Below are 19,150 nucleotides of genomic sequence, written 5' to 3' on the forward strand. Positions count from 1 at the left end.
TTTGAATTTACTGGTTTTTGTATGTCTTCACTAGCCTTTTAACACTGTTTAATGTCTAAGATTGGGCCATAAGCAGTAATGTGTCTACTAATGTGTTTTTCACTAGGTTTTACTCTTGTGTATGCAGTTATCCATTTCGTGCTATGTGTATGGTTTCCCATTAAAGTCAGCATTAAGCATATATATTCCAGTGTTAACACTCTTACTTGCATAGTTTGTCCTACAGCCATTATGAAAAAAAGTGTCTTTTAATGTGTGTTTGTGTTATAATTTTATGTGTTATAAATAATTTCTCTATATTTCTACAGAATCAACATCTGTTGATTACAACCTTTGTCTTTATGTTATTATGTAATTCTGTGTTTTCCTCTCTGTCAAGTACATTTCTTGTACTTGTAATACAGATTTGTGTCTTTGTGTGCTCTGATGTCTTAATTTTTTCTAACCTCTTGTAGTCCCAGAGTATTCACCCACACATACTTGGTTGACTTAAAATGATTCTACAAGCTACCCACAATTACATATCTTATAAATCGTTTTGTCTTTTGCACAGGGTCAGATGGCAGTGAACGGAAGCTCTCGCTCTCAAAGACCCTTCTCTCCTCCTGCATACCCCCCTTCTCCCCCAACACTCAGCCCAGGCCTGGTAAAGGTCCGGCAGGGTTGGAGTTCAGGTGAGGAGATAGTCCCATGCAGGTCTCCAGCTTGTATTCTAAACCAGAGTTTTGACTATCAACATTAAGTGCATATTGTTGCTTATTCAGGCTAAGAACCACCCACTTAGACAGGAAGTGACTACTGTAAATCTGAGGGTAAATCTGAAAACAATGCTACAACAATACCAGTTTTGCATCAAAAATATTGGTAGCTAAAATATTGGTAGTAAAGAATCTGTTTTTGCAAATGGTTGTACAGACAACGGTGAAACAAATAGTGGACAATGTGTGTAGATTTTGTTGTCAAGCAAAGTTGTTTTGCTAAATCAATAAGTAATAGTCGCTAACTACTGTATTTCATAGACTATTTCCAGTGTCAATGCCATGAACATCACAAACTTTGTCCAATCCAGTGACTATATGTTCATTGGAATCGCTCATTGTAGCAACCTGAAAACTTGTCTCTGTTTTAATTGTCTTTTTGTCCTTCTATTGGTTGAGTTCTAGTTTTAGCGATCTGAAATAATGGATTTGTAATACACAATTCTTGTTTGTATTGGCAGCTAGCAGAGAAGTCCAGTCCTCAGGATATGATGCATTTTGCATCCATTAAGCCAGAACAGAGCAATCAATACTTGAACAGAGTGGAACTGAGTGGCAAAACTCTGACCCCTTTGTGGGGATTTGCTTAGGGATGCAGATTCATACTTTTTGTAGTAGCTTAAAGAAAGATGCTGACAAATAGTGTTCTTTGCTTTAGTATTTCCTCAGGTCTTTACTTTTGTACCACTAGTGGAAACCAGGGTACAAAATAGAGCATGAAACTCTTAAAAATGATGTCACAATATTTTTTTTTTTTTTTTTTAAACAAATGATCATTGAAAGGAGGTGCTTAACCTTCAGAAAATATTGATCCTCAGGAAGTCTTTCTAAATATTGTATAAGCTGTTTTTACAATTATTTAGTATGAGGGTTGCAATTTTTGCAACCTGTTACCAAAATTGTCCTTGTTACACATATTGCATGTAATGACTAAAGTAATAACTGTACATATTGCATAATTACAAGCAACTAACTCTAAACCTAACCCTAACCGTAAACCCATGGTAAGTACATGTAGTTAATTAATATTACTCAGTACTTGTGTAATTACACTGTAACAAGGACACTGTAAAATAAAGTGTAACCCTTACTTTTTGGGTGTCACAATTTTAAGGAATGTAAGAATTGTTTTGTAATGGGGGGAAATTGTGTGGTAAAAGGCTTGTGCACATAATGTGCTACTCAACTAAATAATGTTGTGGTTATTTAAAAATTAGTTATTAAATGGAAATGTTTACTACAATGAATTTTATATCAGTTCAGTAGATTACTGGATGTGTTTAATACTAGCTACTTTTCATGCTAGGTTAATTTTATGTTAGATAATTTTTCTAACATATTTGTAATTTATTACAACATACAACATTGGAAATGTGCTTTAATTGTTTTTAAAATAGTTATGGTACACCAATGTGTATCCTATTCATGGAAAGTGCCAGCTGTCTTATTTATGCTGCATCATACAAATTTCATAGTTCAGGATGCTTCAGGGTGAATGTTTTGTGCCATGTCAGTGTTCGTGTTTGATTAGGTTTGACTTGTCTGGGTAAGATATCACTGTTGAGCTGGGACATGCTACAGTATTAGTTTCCATTTAGTCTCTATTGCTCTCTCTCTCTCTCTCTCTCTCTCGCTCTCTCTCTCTCTCTCTCTCTCTCTCTCTCTCTCAGGGGGTTCAGAGAAAGTCAAGAGAGATACTGTGGTCTCTGGTCAGACAGTGGTCAGTAGCTCTGTGCCCATTGTTCATTTCTCAGAGGAAGAGAAGAAGGTGTCCATCATAAAAGCACCTCATTACGAAGGCATTGGACCAGTGGATGAGTCAGGCATTCCCATCGCCATTCGCACGGTGAGTGATATCTACACTTTTAAAATCAAATTAGTTGATCTTACTTAAGAAAAAGCATGCAAACGATTGCCTTAAAAAATCTAATTAAGCATACTTATTTGGCTAAAGTAAAGTGAACTTAATTATTTAAGTACAGTTTACTAGTTACAAGTAAAATTAACTCATCTGTGATTAAAATATCATTGTTTTTATTTAATTATTTACATATCTTATATCACATCTTATACAGTATAAGGGAAATTATGACTGGATTCTAGGTTAGCCATTTGGCACTTTGGATTCTCCTCAGTAATTCTTAGTGCACATAAATCTGCTCTTTTGTAAAATACAATTGAGTAGAGAAGAATGTCTTAAATTGAACAGGCTCTAAGTTCACCAGAGCTAACACTAATCACCCTAATGGTGACTTCACACAAATCACAACTATCAACCAGCTACAACAAAACAACAACAGTCATAAGAATTAAAATTATATATTTTTTTTATATATCAATTATTATATTGCATATGGGTTTAGAGAGTAATGGTAACTTAATTTAAACTAGTAAGAATAGTAAAAAAAATAAAGCTTGAGTCAACTATTTTTTAATTTAAGATAGCTATTAGTATTTACAGCAACTAAGGCGAACAGATAACTTTTTTAAGAACTATTTAGCCTATGTACATGTGTTATATCAGTTACGTTTCACTGTAGCAAACATAATTTAATTGTTAATTTTAAATGTCAACATATTGATCATTATTGTTGCTCATACTTATGTTTAGGGATCTGAGCAAACACCTAACCCAAAATATTAAAATTCAGCATGCAACCCATTTCCCACCATTTGTACTATGGACATGAATAATACCTCAAATAATGTGGTTTGCTGAGGAAAGTAGTACTATTACATTTCTAAGCAATATGACTTACAACTTGTGGCAATAAAACAAGCCAAAAAATATAATAAATCCATATGGGTTTTTAAGGGAGGGACCTGAGCCATATCTTGGTACCAGAATATCATAGAGACTTGGAGGTGGGCTTTTTTGACTTGGGCTAGCAAGAAACTACCTACACAAACAACCAAATCACCCTAGCAACCACCTCTGTAGCAACATCTAAACAACACAGGCAAGCACCACTCACATTTTCTTCAGAAAGTTGTACAAATCTAGTTTGTACACAGTTTCACAGTCATTAGTTGGTAAGAATTAAAGGTTAAAGGGTATAAACAAACTAAGCAGTCAATGTTTGTTTAATAGCATGACACCTGTTAGTTGTCATTGGTCAATTTTTAAAAAGAGATCAGCAATTAATTATCTGTATTTGATGTAATTTTTCTTGATTTGTGTTCAGGGTGTTTTGATATTTTATCCTTTTATTGTGGTTGGAGGAATGATTTCGAGATCTCAGCAATTCAGACTGTCTGTGAATGTGTGTTAGTGTGTTTGTTTGTGTATGAGCAGAAGAGAACATTCCTGGATTTTTCCTGGCAGGTTACTATGTCACTCCCTCTCCGGCTCTCTCCCTCTCTTTCTATCTGTCTGTATTTCTTTCTCTGCTTTGGTGATTTTGATTGTTGTCAGGTAATGACAATGCTGTTAGCTTTTAGGGCTTGCTTAACCAACAAACTGACAAGGCAACTCTCTCTCTCTCTCTCTCTCTCTCTCTCTCTCTGTGTGTGTGTGTGTGTGTGTGTGTGTGTGTGTGTGTGCGGGTTTGGGTGGTTCACAAGGACTTTTTTTTTAGGTTACAAACTGGTAATTACAAAGGTATTATGCTATAAATGTGGTTTATGAGGACATTTCTAGTGTCCCCATAAATTACATCACCTAAAAAACATACTAAATGATGTTTTTTATTTGTGTTTTGTTTTTTTATGTAAAAACGCAGAAAGTTTTTTGTGAGGGTAAGGTTTAGGGGTAGGGTTAGGGGATAGAATCTATAGTTATGTCTATGGAGAATCCTCATAAGGATAGCCGCACCAACATGTGTGTGTGTGTGTGTGTGTGTGTGTGTATGTATGTGTGTGTGTGTGTGTGTGTATGTGTGTGTGTGTATCTCTATTCAGACTGTGGACAGACCCAAGGACTGGTACAAGACCATGTTCAAACAGATCCACATGGTTCATAAACCAGGTGTGTATTATGACAAATGAGTGGGAGGATACATAGAACATTAACACCATGCAGAATTCATTTTTAGTTCACCAACACAAACACATGTACACTTAGGGGAGACCAGGCTAGTTGTCACACTTTTTACTCCTGTGAATATTTGTAAGGGGAGGTTAAAGGTGCAGTATGTAAGATTCAGAAACCCTTGTTATTAATGACACCTGTGGCTTAGCCAGACGGGATTCAGTAGATACATTTTTTTTTTTTTTTTTTTTTTTTGGCTTACTCCTGTGTAGGAGTCGGTGTTGTGTTTGGAGCCGGACATTTGCTGGATTCTATCTCTAAGATAACATTACCTAGTCTTTCAGACTGTCTGTTGACACTGTTAAATAAGGAAGCACTGAGGCAAGGCTCTTGGGAGCATGCAAAATGTCACATCCTTTGGATTTTCCCGGCAAAAGCGACCCGCTCCCTTCGCATGAAGATCAGTCTACAGGCTTTAATAGGCAACCTAGGAAGTCCAGGAAGGGCTAATTTTTTAAGTTGCGTTACAAGCCGTTCACACTTTGGCAAAAAAAAGGCAAATATTACATTAAAAATTTTACATATTGCACCTTTAATTTTGAAGTAAACGTCTTGGCTACAAAAAAAGCTGTTGAACATTTCCACCATAATTGCTTTGGATACAGTTCATGTAAAACATTGTGACAACGTGCCCCAGTAGTTGGGGAAGTTGTCACAATGAAAACCTGCCATTAAACAACATGTAATAGATTGTTTAATGGCTTTAGCTAATCAGCTAAATTTAAACAGTAAAAAATTATGAGGCAAAAAACAATTAATAAAACTGAAATATGTAAAAGGCAACATACAAAAATATCCAATTATTGTTTCAGCTAAGAGAAAAAGCAGTTAGTCAACTGAATGAAATTGCAACATGTGCAACGCATGTGACTATGAAAGTGTGACTGTCTGCTAGGGCTGCAGCTAACGATTATTTTGGTAATCGATTATTCTAACGATTATTAGAACGATTATTGCAACGATTAATCATTAGCTCTTAACCGATTATTCAGCTTGTGCCCCGACTTAAAAGGTTGTATTAAACATGCTTACTAACAATAAAGAGGACAAAATCGTCTTTTAAAAATACCTCTAAATGACATTCACTGAATTAAAGGGGGAAAAATACTTTTTATTAAGTTTAATTAAGTAAAGAAATTGTTTTCAAGTGTTTTTGTCTTTTTTTTCATTAAAAATTATAAATCTTATAACAAGATACATTTATTTGAGAAGCAACATATATGATATTTAGACTTGCTTTAAGAGAATGTATCTTAAATGTAAGTGTATTTTGTATATAAATGTATTTTTTCACTTGGTTATATTTCTGCGAGTGCAGTAAAGACAAAATATACTAATATTCAAGATCTATTCTCTAAAATCAATTCTAAATATCTTATATGCTGCTTCTCAGGTGAATGCATTTTAGATATATTTACAAAATACAAAAATACTTGTATTTTAATATTATATTCTACATTCTCAGATAACTCTTTTTTCTTCTGCAGTATAGCTGCTAAAGAAAATGTACGTTGTTTTAAAGGAGTTTTAGATATTAAAATTGGAAAACAAGCCAAAACAAAAACAAATTAAAAATATATTTTGTTGCAGTATATAATGTGGCGAAGACTACCTCTCTCACCTTTCTGTTCACTTTATTCCATCTTTAACTCACAAACAACAAACACTCTCTTATTAATAAAGCTGTGTATTGCCAATTTTCTTCACGATAAAAAATGCACAGTGACATATTATGATTCAAAAAGTCACAAGCCATCACGTTATAATCTAGCTGCAGCAAGCGTGCGCGCTTGAGGGATGAGCATCCCCGCCACACAGTATGCCTCAGCCGGGTGCCGTTTCAATCTCTCCCCCTTAGATCGGGACATTTGCGCAACTCATAGAAGAGGGGCTGACTGCACAGAGAAATGCCAGTTTCGGAGTTTGTAGTTATTTACATGATCTGTTTCCGTATTATTTGAACTTTAATAAAGCTATAACGCATTAAACATAACTGCATTTAAGATGTAACACTGGGGTGTTTCATTTAAAGACACTGTGATATGCAAGTTTTGCTTCAGCGGAGCGGCAGCTCCAGCTCCACATATTCCACAATGAGAGTGCTTCTGAATTTACTTATTTTGTATTTTTGCATTATAATTCCCTCATACTTTGCGATCTACATCACCTGAAAGCTGTTTGAAAAGTGCATCTAGACTGTGAGCTGTGTATTTCTTCCTCTCCTCAGTCAGGTGCGAACTGCAGTGCTGCTCTCACATATCATCATTAGAGTTTAATGTGATATCATGTCACATTAAATGAGATCAAACGACTATTCGACAACGAAAATTTTTGTCGACAATTTTTTATTGTCAACGTTGTTGATAACGATGACTAATCATTTAAGCCTTACCGCCTGCCCTTACCTGACATTTGTAAAAAAAAAACAACAAAAAAACCAACTGTTGTCTTAAAATAGGTTTTTGTGTCTTAAGAAGTTGACCCCTGCCTAAATGAATGCCATTGTGGTTTTATTGTGCTAACTTGTTCACCTAGCTATTTATTTGTATTGGATTTTAGGTTTGGAGTATAGAATTCACAAAAACATTCTAATTTACAGTTGTTTTTAACCATATTTTGAATTACCTGTTTAAAACCAACTTACAAAACCACTGCTAGAAAAAGCAAGCATTTACTATTAGTCTTCTGACTCCAAACCTTATAGTTACTAAAATGTATTCCTTGTTACAACTGTACTGTATTCAACAACTAGCCCCAGTGTGCCCTATTATTTTATTATATTAATCTTACAAAGATTAGTGTTTATTTATTTATTTATTTATTTATACTGTTTAAAACCTGTTGAGGCGCAATGTGCCGGGCTATGCGTCACTTTGTTTATGTATGTTTACATGTACTGTATACTGTACCATCCAAAACATTTATTAATGTTAACAAGCTAAACAACATTTGAAAGGTGTAAGTGTTCAGCATCAATATTTGATCAATTTACAATTGGCATATTCCAGCGACAGTTATATAATAATTTATGACAGGAGTACATGTTTTTCTGTGTGTTTTGACCAGATGATGATTATGCAGACATTTGTAATGCCACCTATGCCATCATAAACTATGGTAAGCTCTGAAGTCTGTTCAACCTCAAGATCTGATATTAACCTCAGTTCAGTCATGACAACGCTGAATACATTTTAAAAGTATTATAATGGATATGACAAGTTAGCAAATATGGTCTTGGTGTACTAGATCTATATAGATCTAGATGTTATGAAGACTTGCTACTGTTAACAACATACACCGACATGTTGTGTTGAGCTTGTCAGACATTTGCTGCTGCTGCACAATTAGACATACAGTTCATACAGTCTTCCTGAAGCTGATCTAAACATCTGGTGCTGGGGAGGAGGAGGGTTGCAATGAGAAAACTCTCTTAGTGTGCTGCAGTGAGACCAGCTGTAACAAGCTGTATCCTCCTGCAAACAACTAAGGCAATTTCAATGCTAGACAAAGAGCTAATTCTTAAGTTGAATGGCTAACAGATTGCGGGCCCTATTTTAAGAGCAAAAGTGTTACGCACAGCAGTGATTGTATAAACAGTGATTGTATCGGCACGCACTTCAATTTTACCTGTCGACACTGAATTTGAAAAATGTCATTCATTTATTGAAACACGAAATAATGTAAGCAAAAATATTTGCGCTGGCACGAAAATTGCACTTAGAATTAGCGCTCTCACGAAAATTGGAAAAGATGTTGTAACGAGGAGGAGGGCGGGCTGGGCCGTGATAACACACGGCTGGCCCTGAATCGGGCTAATCATCCGGGAGGGGAAAAAAGACTAGCTGGATGCGCCAGTGCAAAAGAGAGAGAGATGCACGCGGCCGCGTTGCATGTGTTTTTGTGTTTGTTTATGTTTGTTTTATGTTGAGTTTTAACATTAAACTTTATGTTGACTGTTTAGCCGGTTCCCGCTTGCCCAGCTTACCTCGTTACAGACGTTGCGCATGGTTGTAGCACGTAGTGTACGCTTTGCACACTCACGAAAATAGAGCCCTACATGTTCAAAGGACCTATCAGCTTGTGCCAATTAGAGTTTCATGACTGAACTTGAAATAATTATCTGCCTACTTAAAATCTAACACTGTGTAACAATGTGATCCATGTCTAAATCTTACACACGAAAAAGTTTTTAGACTACTTTAATTATAAAATGTAATCAAATATTTATTTATTTCATTTAGAAAGTCTCTAAATTACAGATTTTTATCACTTCATTGATCCTTCATATTGAAATTATATTCATACCTCTTCCTTAGACAACTACAACCCTGTCCATGCCCACCCACCACCTCGAACGCACACCTACCGGCCTCTCTCTCGAAATACCTCAGAAACAGCAGATGGTGCCACCCTCAGTGAGCTCACGCCATCACCCGTGCCCCCACCACCCCCTCCAATGCCCTCACTCCTCCAGCTTCGCTCTCAAGACATGGACAGAGAGAAGGAGCTCTCGCATGACCCGTAAGATACCCGGCCTCATATATTACATGTTCTGTTTCACTGGTGTCAGATCACTGAATTTTTCTGATTCTCTCTTTGGGCTTTCCCAATCTGCAGAAATGAGTGGGGTCCTCTAGATCGTAAAGTGGACACGCGTAAATACCGGGCAGAACCACGGAGCATCTTTGAGTATGAGCCAGGCAAATCCTCCATTCTTGAGCAGGAAAGGCCCGTGAGTTAGCTTATTCAATTAAATCTTTTATTACAGCTATTGTTATTCATTATTTTCATTTCAACTTGGATAAACATTCTCAAATAATATGGACTCAACCAGGTTTCTAAGGTGGCAATTCAGTTGGAGTTCTTGTGTTCTCTTTCATTTTGAAAATAATTAAATGTTATTCAGTGAACTGCTTTTCTCGTATATTCAATCACAAAATCAAACATACAGGGTCAGTCTCCTAGACAAATTAGCTCTTGTTATAGATTAAATTGCTCTGTCAGCAGAGATTTCCTTTGAAAATCTTTTTATGCCTAGTGCAAAGCCTAAATTGTGTACCAGAAACTGGTCTGTAGCGTCCTGCAATCATAATAAAACTCTAAATTTCATTGTTTGTACTCCAGCCAAGTTATATTTTAGCTTTATGAATTAAATGTATACAGTATACTTGATGTAGTCAGGGTAATTTTTTTATATATTTTTTTTTTTTTTTTTTTTTTTTTTACTAAAACTGTAATAAAAACAGTTTAGATGTTACTGGACCATATGGAGTACCACATATTTTGTTACCTAACAAAACATTTGTTACAGTGTACAGTATCAGATGTACATTTTTGGACTTGATGATTGGACGAGTGCTTGGGATGGGTTTTCCCTCACAGTGTCATTTGACCTGATAATGGAACTTCAAACTTCAGCTTTAAATGGTTTTGCCATGAGTTTGCATATCATCAGAATTGTGGTGTTTATAGCAAGCTTTTTTTTTTTTTTTTTTTTTTGGTAGGTAAAAGTTTTATACATTGATAAAGATGTTTGAATGTTTTTTTTTGTTGTTGTTTTTTTTTTATGTGCTTTTTTGTATTTTCACTAAAATTAATGGCTTAGAGCCATATGCTTGTGACATAATGAGCCTTGGCATTCATGTGGATGATGAAGGTTCAAATCTTGCCTGCAACGTGTACAAATTCCATTATCCTTTTTATTTGCTTAATATTTTTTTGTCACTCTAATGTGTATCTGTGTAATAAAGAAGCAAAATATCAATAGATTGACGGGTAGACAGAAAGACTGACAATAACACTGTAGAGTACATAGAATGTGCTCCATATATTACAATAAATACAGGCCATTTTAAAGGTTCAGGTTACATTTTAATGGCTAAATATAGTTTTGTCCTCAGTGTTACATGCTTCTTTGAGTTCTTCTTTGTTGAACTTTTGAGCTGTTTTGCAATGTAAAAAGCTGGAAGGGTGTCAGACAAAGATGTACAGTTGTACCCAGGGGGAACAAGGTGATGGAAATGCTAGATGGCTGAATCATAGCACTGTCCGTAGCAGAAATGCCCTGGATGTGGCAGTGGGAGATATCCCAGGTGGCAACAAAAGTGGGCAGCTTTCTCAGCATGTGTGGTCATAGCTCGAGGAAGAGAGAAAAATATCAGAGAGAGAGAGAGAGAGAGAGAGAGAGAGAGAGAGAAAGAGAGCCTTTGAAAGCAGTGTGTCTCCCTCTTTTGGACAAAAAAGAAATGTACAACTTCTATTATTGACTTCATGAAATCAAAATTAGATTTCTGTGGCTTTTAGTACATGTCTGCAAAGTCCCTTTAAAGCAGTTGAGGTCAATCCATGCTCGTACAGCCATGCTCGTAATTAGTTTTCGTTATCTGTCTCTCTATTGGATACTAGTGGAATATGAGTACTGTAATGCCAAAATCTAAGAACCGATTGGTCAAGATTGCGATCAAATAACACATTTCAAAGTAATATCTGACAACAGTGGTATCATAAATTGTGCTTCTTTAGCTCAGATCATGCAAAAATAAATAAATAAATAAATAAATCAGGCTGCTTTAACTAAAGTGCATGTACAGTACATTTTCGATTATACTTACTTTCATTACAAATGCCGCCATATTCAGCATTTCGATTTCTCCCAAATGATAAGTATAATAGTGACCCATCTCATCCTATACTGTCTCTGATGCCTCTTAGGCCATCAATATGCTTGTGCTTGCACTTATAAAAGTTAACACAATTAACTTTTAGCAGGTAAATGCTTTTAAAATTTCAAGTCCGTCTCTTCCTAAAAAATGAACCAAATATATTTATGACTCACCCTGTACTTGTGGGCATGTATAATTTTTTGTCCAATCATCTGCTCTCTAGAATGAACGTGTCCCTCCCCCTGATATCATTTACCACCAACTAGCAGTAGCATGTAGCAAATCGTAAGTTGTGTCACAAATGATGCACTATACACATACAATACACAGCATGCACTCAGCCATGTAGTGTATGAATTTTCAAAGTGTAGTGCTGTTCTAAATGGAACACTAAAGATTTTTTTTACTCGCTGTTTTTCTGCTGATGGAAGTGACGTTTCAAACACATGGGATGTGTTTCCGATAGCTTTAGCATGTTAGCCAAACTCAGTTCATCTCAAATAATGTACATATTCACAGGTGATGGGAAAGCATTCAACTCACATTTATAAGGTGCTGTCTTCACAGAAGTTTCACTGGTTGCCATATTCACCATTAATTGCAACTGTTTGGTCAGGACAGCATCGAGGCCCCATAACTCTGCCATTTCCATTATGTAGGGAAAGCTGCTACCGGTGAGTGCAGGAAATGTCCAACATTCCACACTGTTTTTTCGGTTGAAGAAGTACATCATCTGGGTTCTCGTACTAAACTTTTACAGTACATTTTTGTTGTATTTTCTGTGTAAACATACAACTCGAACTACACAACAAAATGACGCATAATAGTGCAGAAGGGAGCGATTTGGGACACACCTATGGTTCACGGCTATGACGTTTCTTAACATATATCTTCAATGAAAGGTCATAGTATCATGACATAACAGGGTGGACAATAAATCAAGTGACACACAAATAAACTCCACTATCAGTGTTAAAATTACACATTTACCACAAATGAATACATGCTAGGGAGAGAATGTAATATTAAACTCTTAACTGTATGGTGGAAAAAATATAAATCCAATTATTTAGCACTTATTTATGTCAAAGATGTTTGACAAGCAGTTTTGGGGACATGAGGAAATGACAATAGTTGAAAAGGATTTCAATTATTTAAAATGTAACTTTTAAGCCCACAGAAGTGTGTAACATTACAAGTAGTCTTTATTCTTTTTAGAAAGCCTATCAAACTTGTAATCAGGTGAAATTAAACAATATAAATACCACGCACTTGTACTGGGGACTTAAAAGCCACCAAATTGTAGGAATGACCCTTCAATTAGGGATGCACTGATACCACTTTTTCTCTTCCGATATCGCAAATCTCAGTATCGGCCGATACCGATCCCGATCAGATACCAGTGTTGTTGGTTTTTTTTTTTTTTTTTTTTTTTTTTGTTTGTTTTTCAACTTGTATCTGGACTTTAAAGGATTCAGATCTCTTTTTTGTTCAATTTAGTTGTAAGAAATTAGGACACTTTTCATTCACACAGTTATTTTTTGGAACCCATTCAACTTAAATATTATTAGAATTTGTAAACAAATGATAATAATAATAATATATTATAATAGTAATATATAGTAATATATCTCAATCGTGCACCTTTTGTCACGGATCCACCGGTCTCTCTCTCTCTTTCTTCCTCACTGCAGTCAGTGCTCACTCACCCCTGAGTTCTGATTACATGCACCTGCATATCATTAGTGGCTAATCAAGGACTGCATATATATCCCGCTTTCACACACACTCTTTGTCTGTTCTCATCGATAGTATCTCTGAGACTCCAGACCTTTCTACTATGTCAAACCTACCTGTGTCTTCATTATTGGCGGCAAGTATCATAAGACTGTTGTGAGTTGTCTGTTCATGTCTATACCCTGTCTGGATATTACTCTCCTGCTGTTTGCCACTCTGCTCAACTGGATTCAATAAACCCTGCTACTGAGTTCATATCTCTGCCTCCGTGAGTCTCTCCGTGACACCTTTAACTTTTAAAACCTTCACGCTTTTATTTTGACATTCTGAAATATCCAGGAAGTCCTATATGTGTCTGTTTGAAGGTAAGTTCACAGAAGTTACCTACAAACTTTAATTAGCTTCTTATTCAAATTCTGGTTAAAAAAATAAATAAATAAATAAAAGCACCTCCAGTGCCATTCTAAATGCATATAAGTGAACCGAACTATTGAGCATCTACATCAGAGATGTTTGTGAATAGCGCTCAAATATTGTGCACCGCGTGAAGGCCAAATATAGTGTGTGTAAACAGAGCAGCACCATTCAATAACGCACTGGAGCTGCGTGTGCATTTTATATATTTACTTATAAAACACAGCCTTTTGTGATTCACGGAGCTATTGCACGTCTTCAAGTGGCTTTGAATAAAATGCACGAGTCATATGAACTGCTTTAATGGTGTTTCAATGGTTCTTTTGTAATTTTTTGAGCTTGACAGTAACGAACATGACTAACACACAGTATCGGATTTGGATCGGGCTCGTCGGACCGATACCTGATCCATTTAAAAATGTCAGTATCGGAGCCGATACCGATCCAGGTATTAGATCGGTGCATCCCTACCTTCAATAGGAAATACTTCAACACAGGAAAGAAAAATATGCATTATATGGCTATTTCAGTGATGTATGACAGTTAATAGAGGAGTTTCCTGAATGTCATTAAAAAAAATCGCTTGCAGCACCTTTAACTTGCACAAATAACAATGCTAAAGGCTGCGGGTGAGACATCACATACAAATTATATGTTTGAAGTCAAACCCCAAGGCTAATATTCCAAGAAAGTAATCAAACTGTATTCCCAAAACACTAACCAAAAGGGCAATATTATATGTACTAGTGCTCTATAGTACAACATAAATATAACACAACATACTTTTTAGAAGAGTGGCTGCGCTTTATAATCAGTCTTAAAGGAATATTCCAGGTTTATTAGAAGTTAAGATCAATCGACAGCATTTGTGGCATAATGTCGAAAATCAGAAAACATAATTTTGATTCGCTCCTCGTTTATTTAAAAACAAGCAAAAATCACGGTAACACTAAGGCATGGAAGTGAATGGGGACAATCCATAAATGTTAAAATACACACTGTTTCAAAAGTATATCCACAGGAAGTAAACATTATACGTGTTAACATAATTTTAGTGTAATAAAATAAGGGTTCATTTGGGGCATTTAGAGCTGATTACAGGGTTTACCGTTGTTACATTGTCATGATGATGTTGAAATATTGGATATAATTTTACACAGATAAGGTTATTAAGTGATTTTGTCACAATAAAACCATGTTAACACATAATGTTTATGTCCTGTGGCATAACTTTTGAAACGGAGTGTATTTTAAAGAGATAGTTCACCCCAAAACTAAAATTCAGTCAATGTTTACTCAATCCTGTGTTGTTATAAACATATTTGACTTTCTTTTTCTTAACACAAAGGGAGAAATTTGGGGAAAAAAATTGTGCTCAATGATGTCACACAATGTCAGTTTATGGTGACCTCTTCAAGCTTTAAAAGGATGCAAAAGTATAATTCAGAAGTCTAATAAATTATTATGTGTCTTATGTCTTATGCCTTGTTCTGAAGGCATTTGATAAGCTTTGGTAAGAAACAAACCAAAATCTAATGTATTATTTAGTGAAAATCATTACCGAGCTAATGTATTAGAATCAGGAGTCGGCAACCTATGGCATGCATGCCAGCCTGGTTGCTTAGGAAGCCTGGCTGGAGTCACTCAGCATGCGACTCCATGGGTGGTAGTCAGCGTCTTTGCTTGCTGAGCTACCCAGGCCCCGTTGTGCATAATTAATGACTGAATTTTTAGTTTTGGGTGAACTATCCCTATAACTTTTACGAACTTGCCCCATTCACTTCCATTGTAAGTGCCTTTCTGTAACAGCATATATATATATATATAATAAACGAGGTATGGGTCAAATAATTTTTTGTGGAATCTATATTATGCCACAAATGCTATCCATTGAGCTTAACTTGTATTGAACTCGGAACATTCCTTTAATTTCAGGTGTGAAACACTGTTTTAAATATCCAATTGTTAAATGATTCACTTGGGCTATTTGCAGTATCACACACCAAGCCTGCTCTTATTTACAGCTGAAGAACCTGTGCAGAAGACTCTCAAAGTCTCTTTTTAAAAATAATCAATTGATGTTGGATAGATGTTTGGAGTTCCTATAACTCAAATGGTAGAACATGGCACTAACAAAACCAAATTCGATTCCCAGGAAGCACATGAACTGGTAAAAAGAATAACTCAAATGCAATGTCAGTCAGTTCAGATAAAAATGCCAGCCAAATTCATTCATCTAAATAATATTTTTAGAAATGAGGTATTATGCACAGTTCCTCCAGTTCCTGTAGAATACACAGGCATAATTTTGTGAGCTGTGTATTCCTCTTACACTTCTCATGCTTCCTGGCTTGTTTACTGGTTGAGTTTGCTGCCACCATGTGTAAACAAGCAGAACATTTACAATGTTTGTAAGCCTAATGCAGTTGCCAGTTCACCATTTTGTGTATAACACAATACACACAAGTGGCATTGTGTGTAAGGTAGGTGAAGCATGACTCTGATCCTTCTTTGAACATACTAAGAAGAGGCTCCCTTGTATCCACCCTTTGTTTTCACAATGTGCTTTTGTGTGTGTTTCGTGTGAGCTCTCGGTTGTCACTCTCTCCACATGTGTCTTTTTTTTCCCATGATGCACCTGTTTCTCCACCCCTCCACCTCATCTTAACTCCTCTCAACCTCTGCTGTTCGCTCTCTTGGGTGGCGGGGCATCTAGCCTCCTAAAAAGTGGCTGGATTATAATCCTGACTACGCCACACATACTGTGGCACAGGTAAATCTACCCTCCTGTCCATTCATTATTCCATACAGTTTGCTGTTGTACTTTTCAGTTTGTCATCTACTTTGAATCTCTTCATCTTCTCTATTCTCTTTTGAGTTACCCTGCTGCACCATTGTTTATTCTTCTTTGCTCCTTAGTTCTCTTCTCTACCCAATAGTAGTGATAGGGATTTTGATTCCTCTCAGTAACTCAAGTCTTTTGAATTGGTTCACCAAAAAGATTTGTTCACTGATTCGTTTGGTCACAATTTCTGCTGTCAACTGCATCTTTACGAGAAATGACGGATGTGCACAAGAAAGATTTGTTCACTTTAAAGATTCATTCAAAAACACTGATTCATTCATGAACGAAACAGTACTATCCAATATTATAACCAGGGGCGAGGCCAGAAATTTTCAAGGGGTTGGGCCTTGATAAAACAAGGTTGGAAAAGCGCATTATTTGGGAATTGCAAGCAAAATTGCCATCACAAAACAACGGAACAAAACAACTTGAACAAGCAAGCAAAACTACAACCAGTTTAAGCCGTTATTAACTCCAGAGAAACAGACAACAAAATGGATCTTCCCACATTCCAAAAAGTTCCAAATGACATTAATATGAACACAACCAGAAGTACAGTTTAACATTTTTTAAATTAAGCATTGAGAAAATGTCTGTACTTAACATAGAAGATATCCTACATTATCAGTCTGAGACGACAGGGCTTTTGGTTAAACACTGAGATGATCTCATCATAGTCGAGTGTCTCTGTCAGTTCGCGTTCAAAGGAGAGCAGAGATAAATTGCTTAGGCAGACAGTAAGCATTGAGGACCATAGATATTATGCAGTTTGTTGTGGAGAACAGCCTTTCAACACTGCATGATGTCATTGGCAGAGCAATAAGTGCTTGTATCATTTTGTTCATATTTGGAAAGGTGTCCTCAGGACTGTTATCCAACACTTCAATGAGTGATGGGGGCCCTGTCCAGCATCCAACTACCGTTTTAGTTGCTGCATGAACATAGTAAACTCAGCATCACTAATGTCTATGCCATAGTGTTTACATGCGGTTGTTAGAGAGTCTCGGTGTCCAAACCAGGTACCAGGTAAACAGGCTACAGCAGCACACATAAAGCCATAGTTGTTGCTATGAAAACGGCTGTTCAGCTCCATTAATTGACGATCTAACACCTCATTCCAAAGATTCCTCAAATATTCATAGTTTTTAATGCTGGCACATTTCCCAAGTGTGCTTGTGACAACTGATGGAGCCAATTTTGCAGGAAGTTTCCTTTCTCGCAATAACGCGACCTCCCATTTGTCAGTGTCATGTTTTTCCATCAAATCTTGCGTTAGCTGGAGCACTTTCTCAAAATCATGTTTTGTATTGCCCTTGAACTCTTGTAGATTTAATTTCAGGCCCTCCATTAAATTAATGCATTCTGTGACCGACACAGCAGGTGACTGTAGTCCTTTGGTTGCAAAATCTCAAAGAATTTTCCAAAAGTCACTGAAAGAAAAAATAACTTTTTGTTATTCGCATTTGTTGTAAAAGAGAGTCAGATTCTAGTTTAGTTAGACCACTGCTGGTTTCAGAATACTCGGCGAGTGTTTCTAAAATGCATCAAGTAGTTTTAGGATCTTAGTGACTGAGTCTGATTTGGAGCCCCATCTTGTGTCAACTGACCTCTTCAACTCCAAACAATGCCAATCTGGATGTAACTCCTTTTGAATTTACCATGAATCGTGCATGACAACTGCTTCCAGTCATAAAGCCGTGTACAGTCTTCAGTGTTTCAAAGAATGTACTCACTTGTCTAGATACCTTTGCAACAATGCATAGAACAAGATTAAGATGGTGTGAACTACAGTGTACATTGACAGCTTGAGGAAAAGTGCGTTTAAGGATGACTTGCACTCCTGAAGCACTGACATCACAGAAGCACCATCAAAACAAAATCCTACGCACAACTGGGGATCCAGGTTTAGTGGCGCCAACAGTTGAAGTATTTTCTCTGAAATCCCATAAGCCGTCATGTCATATTTATTTAGAAATCCAGTGGCCCTTTCTTTAACAAGTCCACTTTCCAAATAGTGAATGCACACTGCAACAAATTCTCTTTTCTTTACATTCGTCTGCCATGATGGCATAATAGGTATTAGGTGTCGCATGCAACTCCGTTCTTATTTTGCGCAGAAGCAAAGATGCAGCCGCTTCAAGTAAATCATTTTGAATGTCTGAGCTCACCATCGTCGCATTTTTAGGCTGCTGGTCAAGGTGCTTTTGAATCTCTATCAGATTTTGAAAGCAAACGGAATAATTCCAAAAAATTACCCCTGTTAAGTGCCTCTTCATCTTGCTTGGCACAAAACAGTACAATATCAAGCACGACTTTGATGTGTTCCAATTTCTTTCCACAAAAGACGCATTTACATGGTCTCTGTTTAGTTGATCCATTACAGTACCTCTGCCCTCGAGTTGATGACTTTGTCTGTAAGCAGCCAATTTAGCTTGTGCATTTAGGTGCCCTTTACAAAACCTGATGCTTCATGCAGGCTTGGCTTAGATCAGTGTTTCCCAAACTGGGGGTACGCAAATAAAATTCTGAGATTTACCATTCTTTTAATTTAATCACAGTCTAAAATAACATTCATACCCAGTTCATGTATCACTGGCAAAAATAATTTTCTTCGCCCCCTAGTGTAGAAACACCAAAATGGTTGTCATAAAAGTCATATAAATATGCAATTAAATAACTCTATCTTTTGCATTTAAAAAAAATG

General features: G+C 36.4%; 1 protein-coding gene across 1 annotated transcript in view; it reads left to right on the forward strand.

Annotated features, from left to right (window-relative positions):
* sorbs2a (sorbin and SH3 domain containing 2a) overlaps window positions 1-19,150 on the forward strand; it is a 99,039-nt gene that overhangs the window by 63,481 nt on the left and 16,408 nt on the right. Inside the window, exons 5-10 of the mRNA XM_051703126.1 lie at window positions 554-674; window positions 2,429-2,604; window positions 4,659-4,725; window positions 7,855-7,905; window positions 9,105-9,309; window positions 9,406-9,520. Coding sequence (XP_051559086.1) covers window positions 554-674; window positions 2,429-2,604; window positions 4,659-4,725; window positions 7,855-7,905; window positions 9,105-9,309; window positions 9,406-9,520 — 735 coding nt within the window. The remainder of the gene's footprint in view (window positions 1-553; window positions 675-2,428; window positions 2,605-4,658; window positions 4,726-7,854; window positions 7,906-9,104; window positions 9,310-9,405; window positions 9,521-19,150) is intronic.

Source organism: Myxocyprinus asiaticus, chromosome 7 (genome assembly GCF_019703515.2).
Source record: "Myxocyprinus asiaticus isolate MX2 ecotype Aquarium Trade chromosome 7, UBuf_Myxa_2, whole genome shotgun sequence".
Lineage (NCBI taxonomy): Eukaryota > Metazoa > Chordata > Actinopteri > Cypriniformes > Catostomidae > Myxocyprinus > Myxocyprinus asiaticus.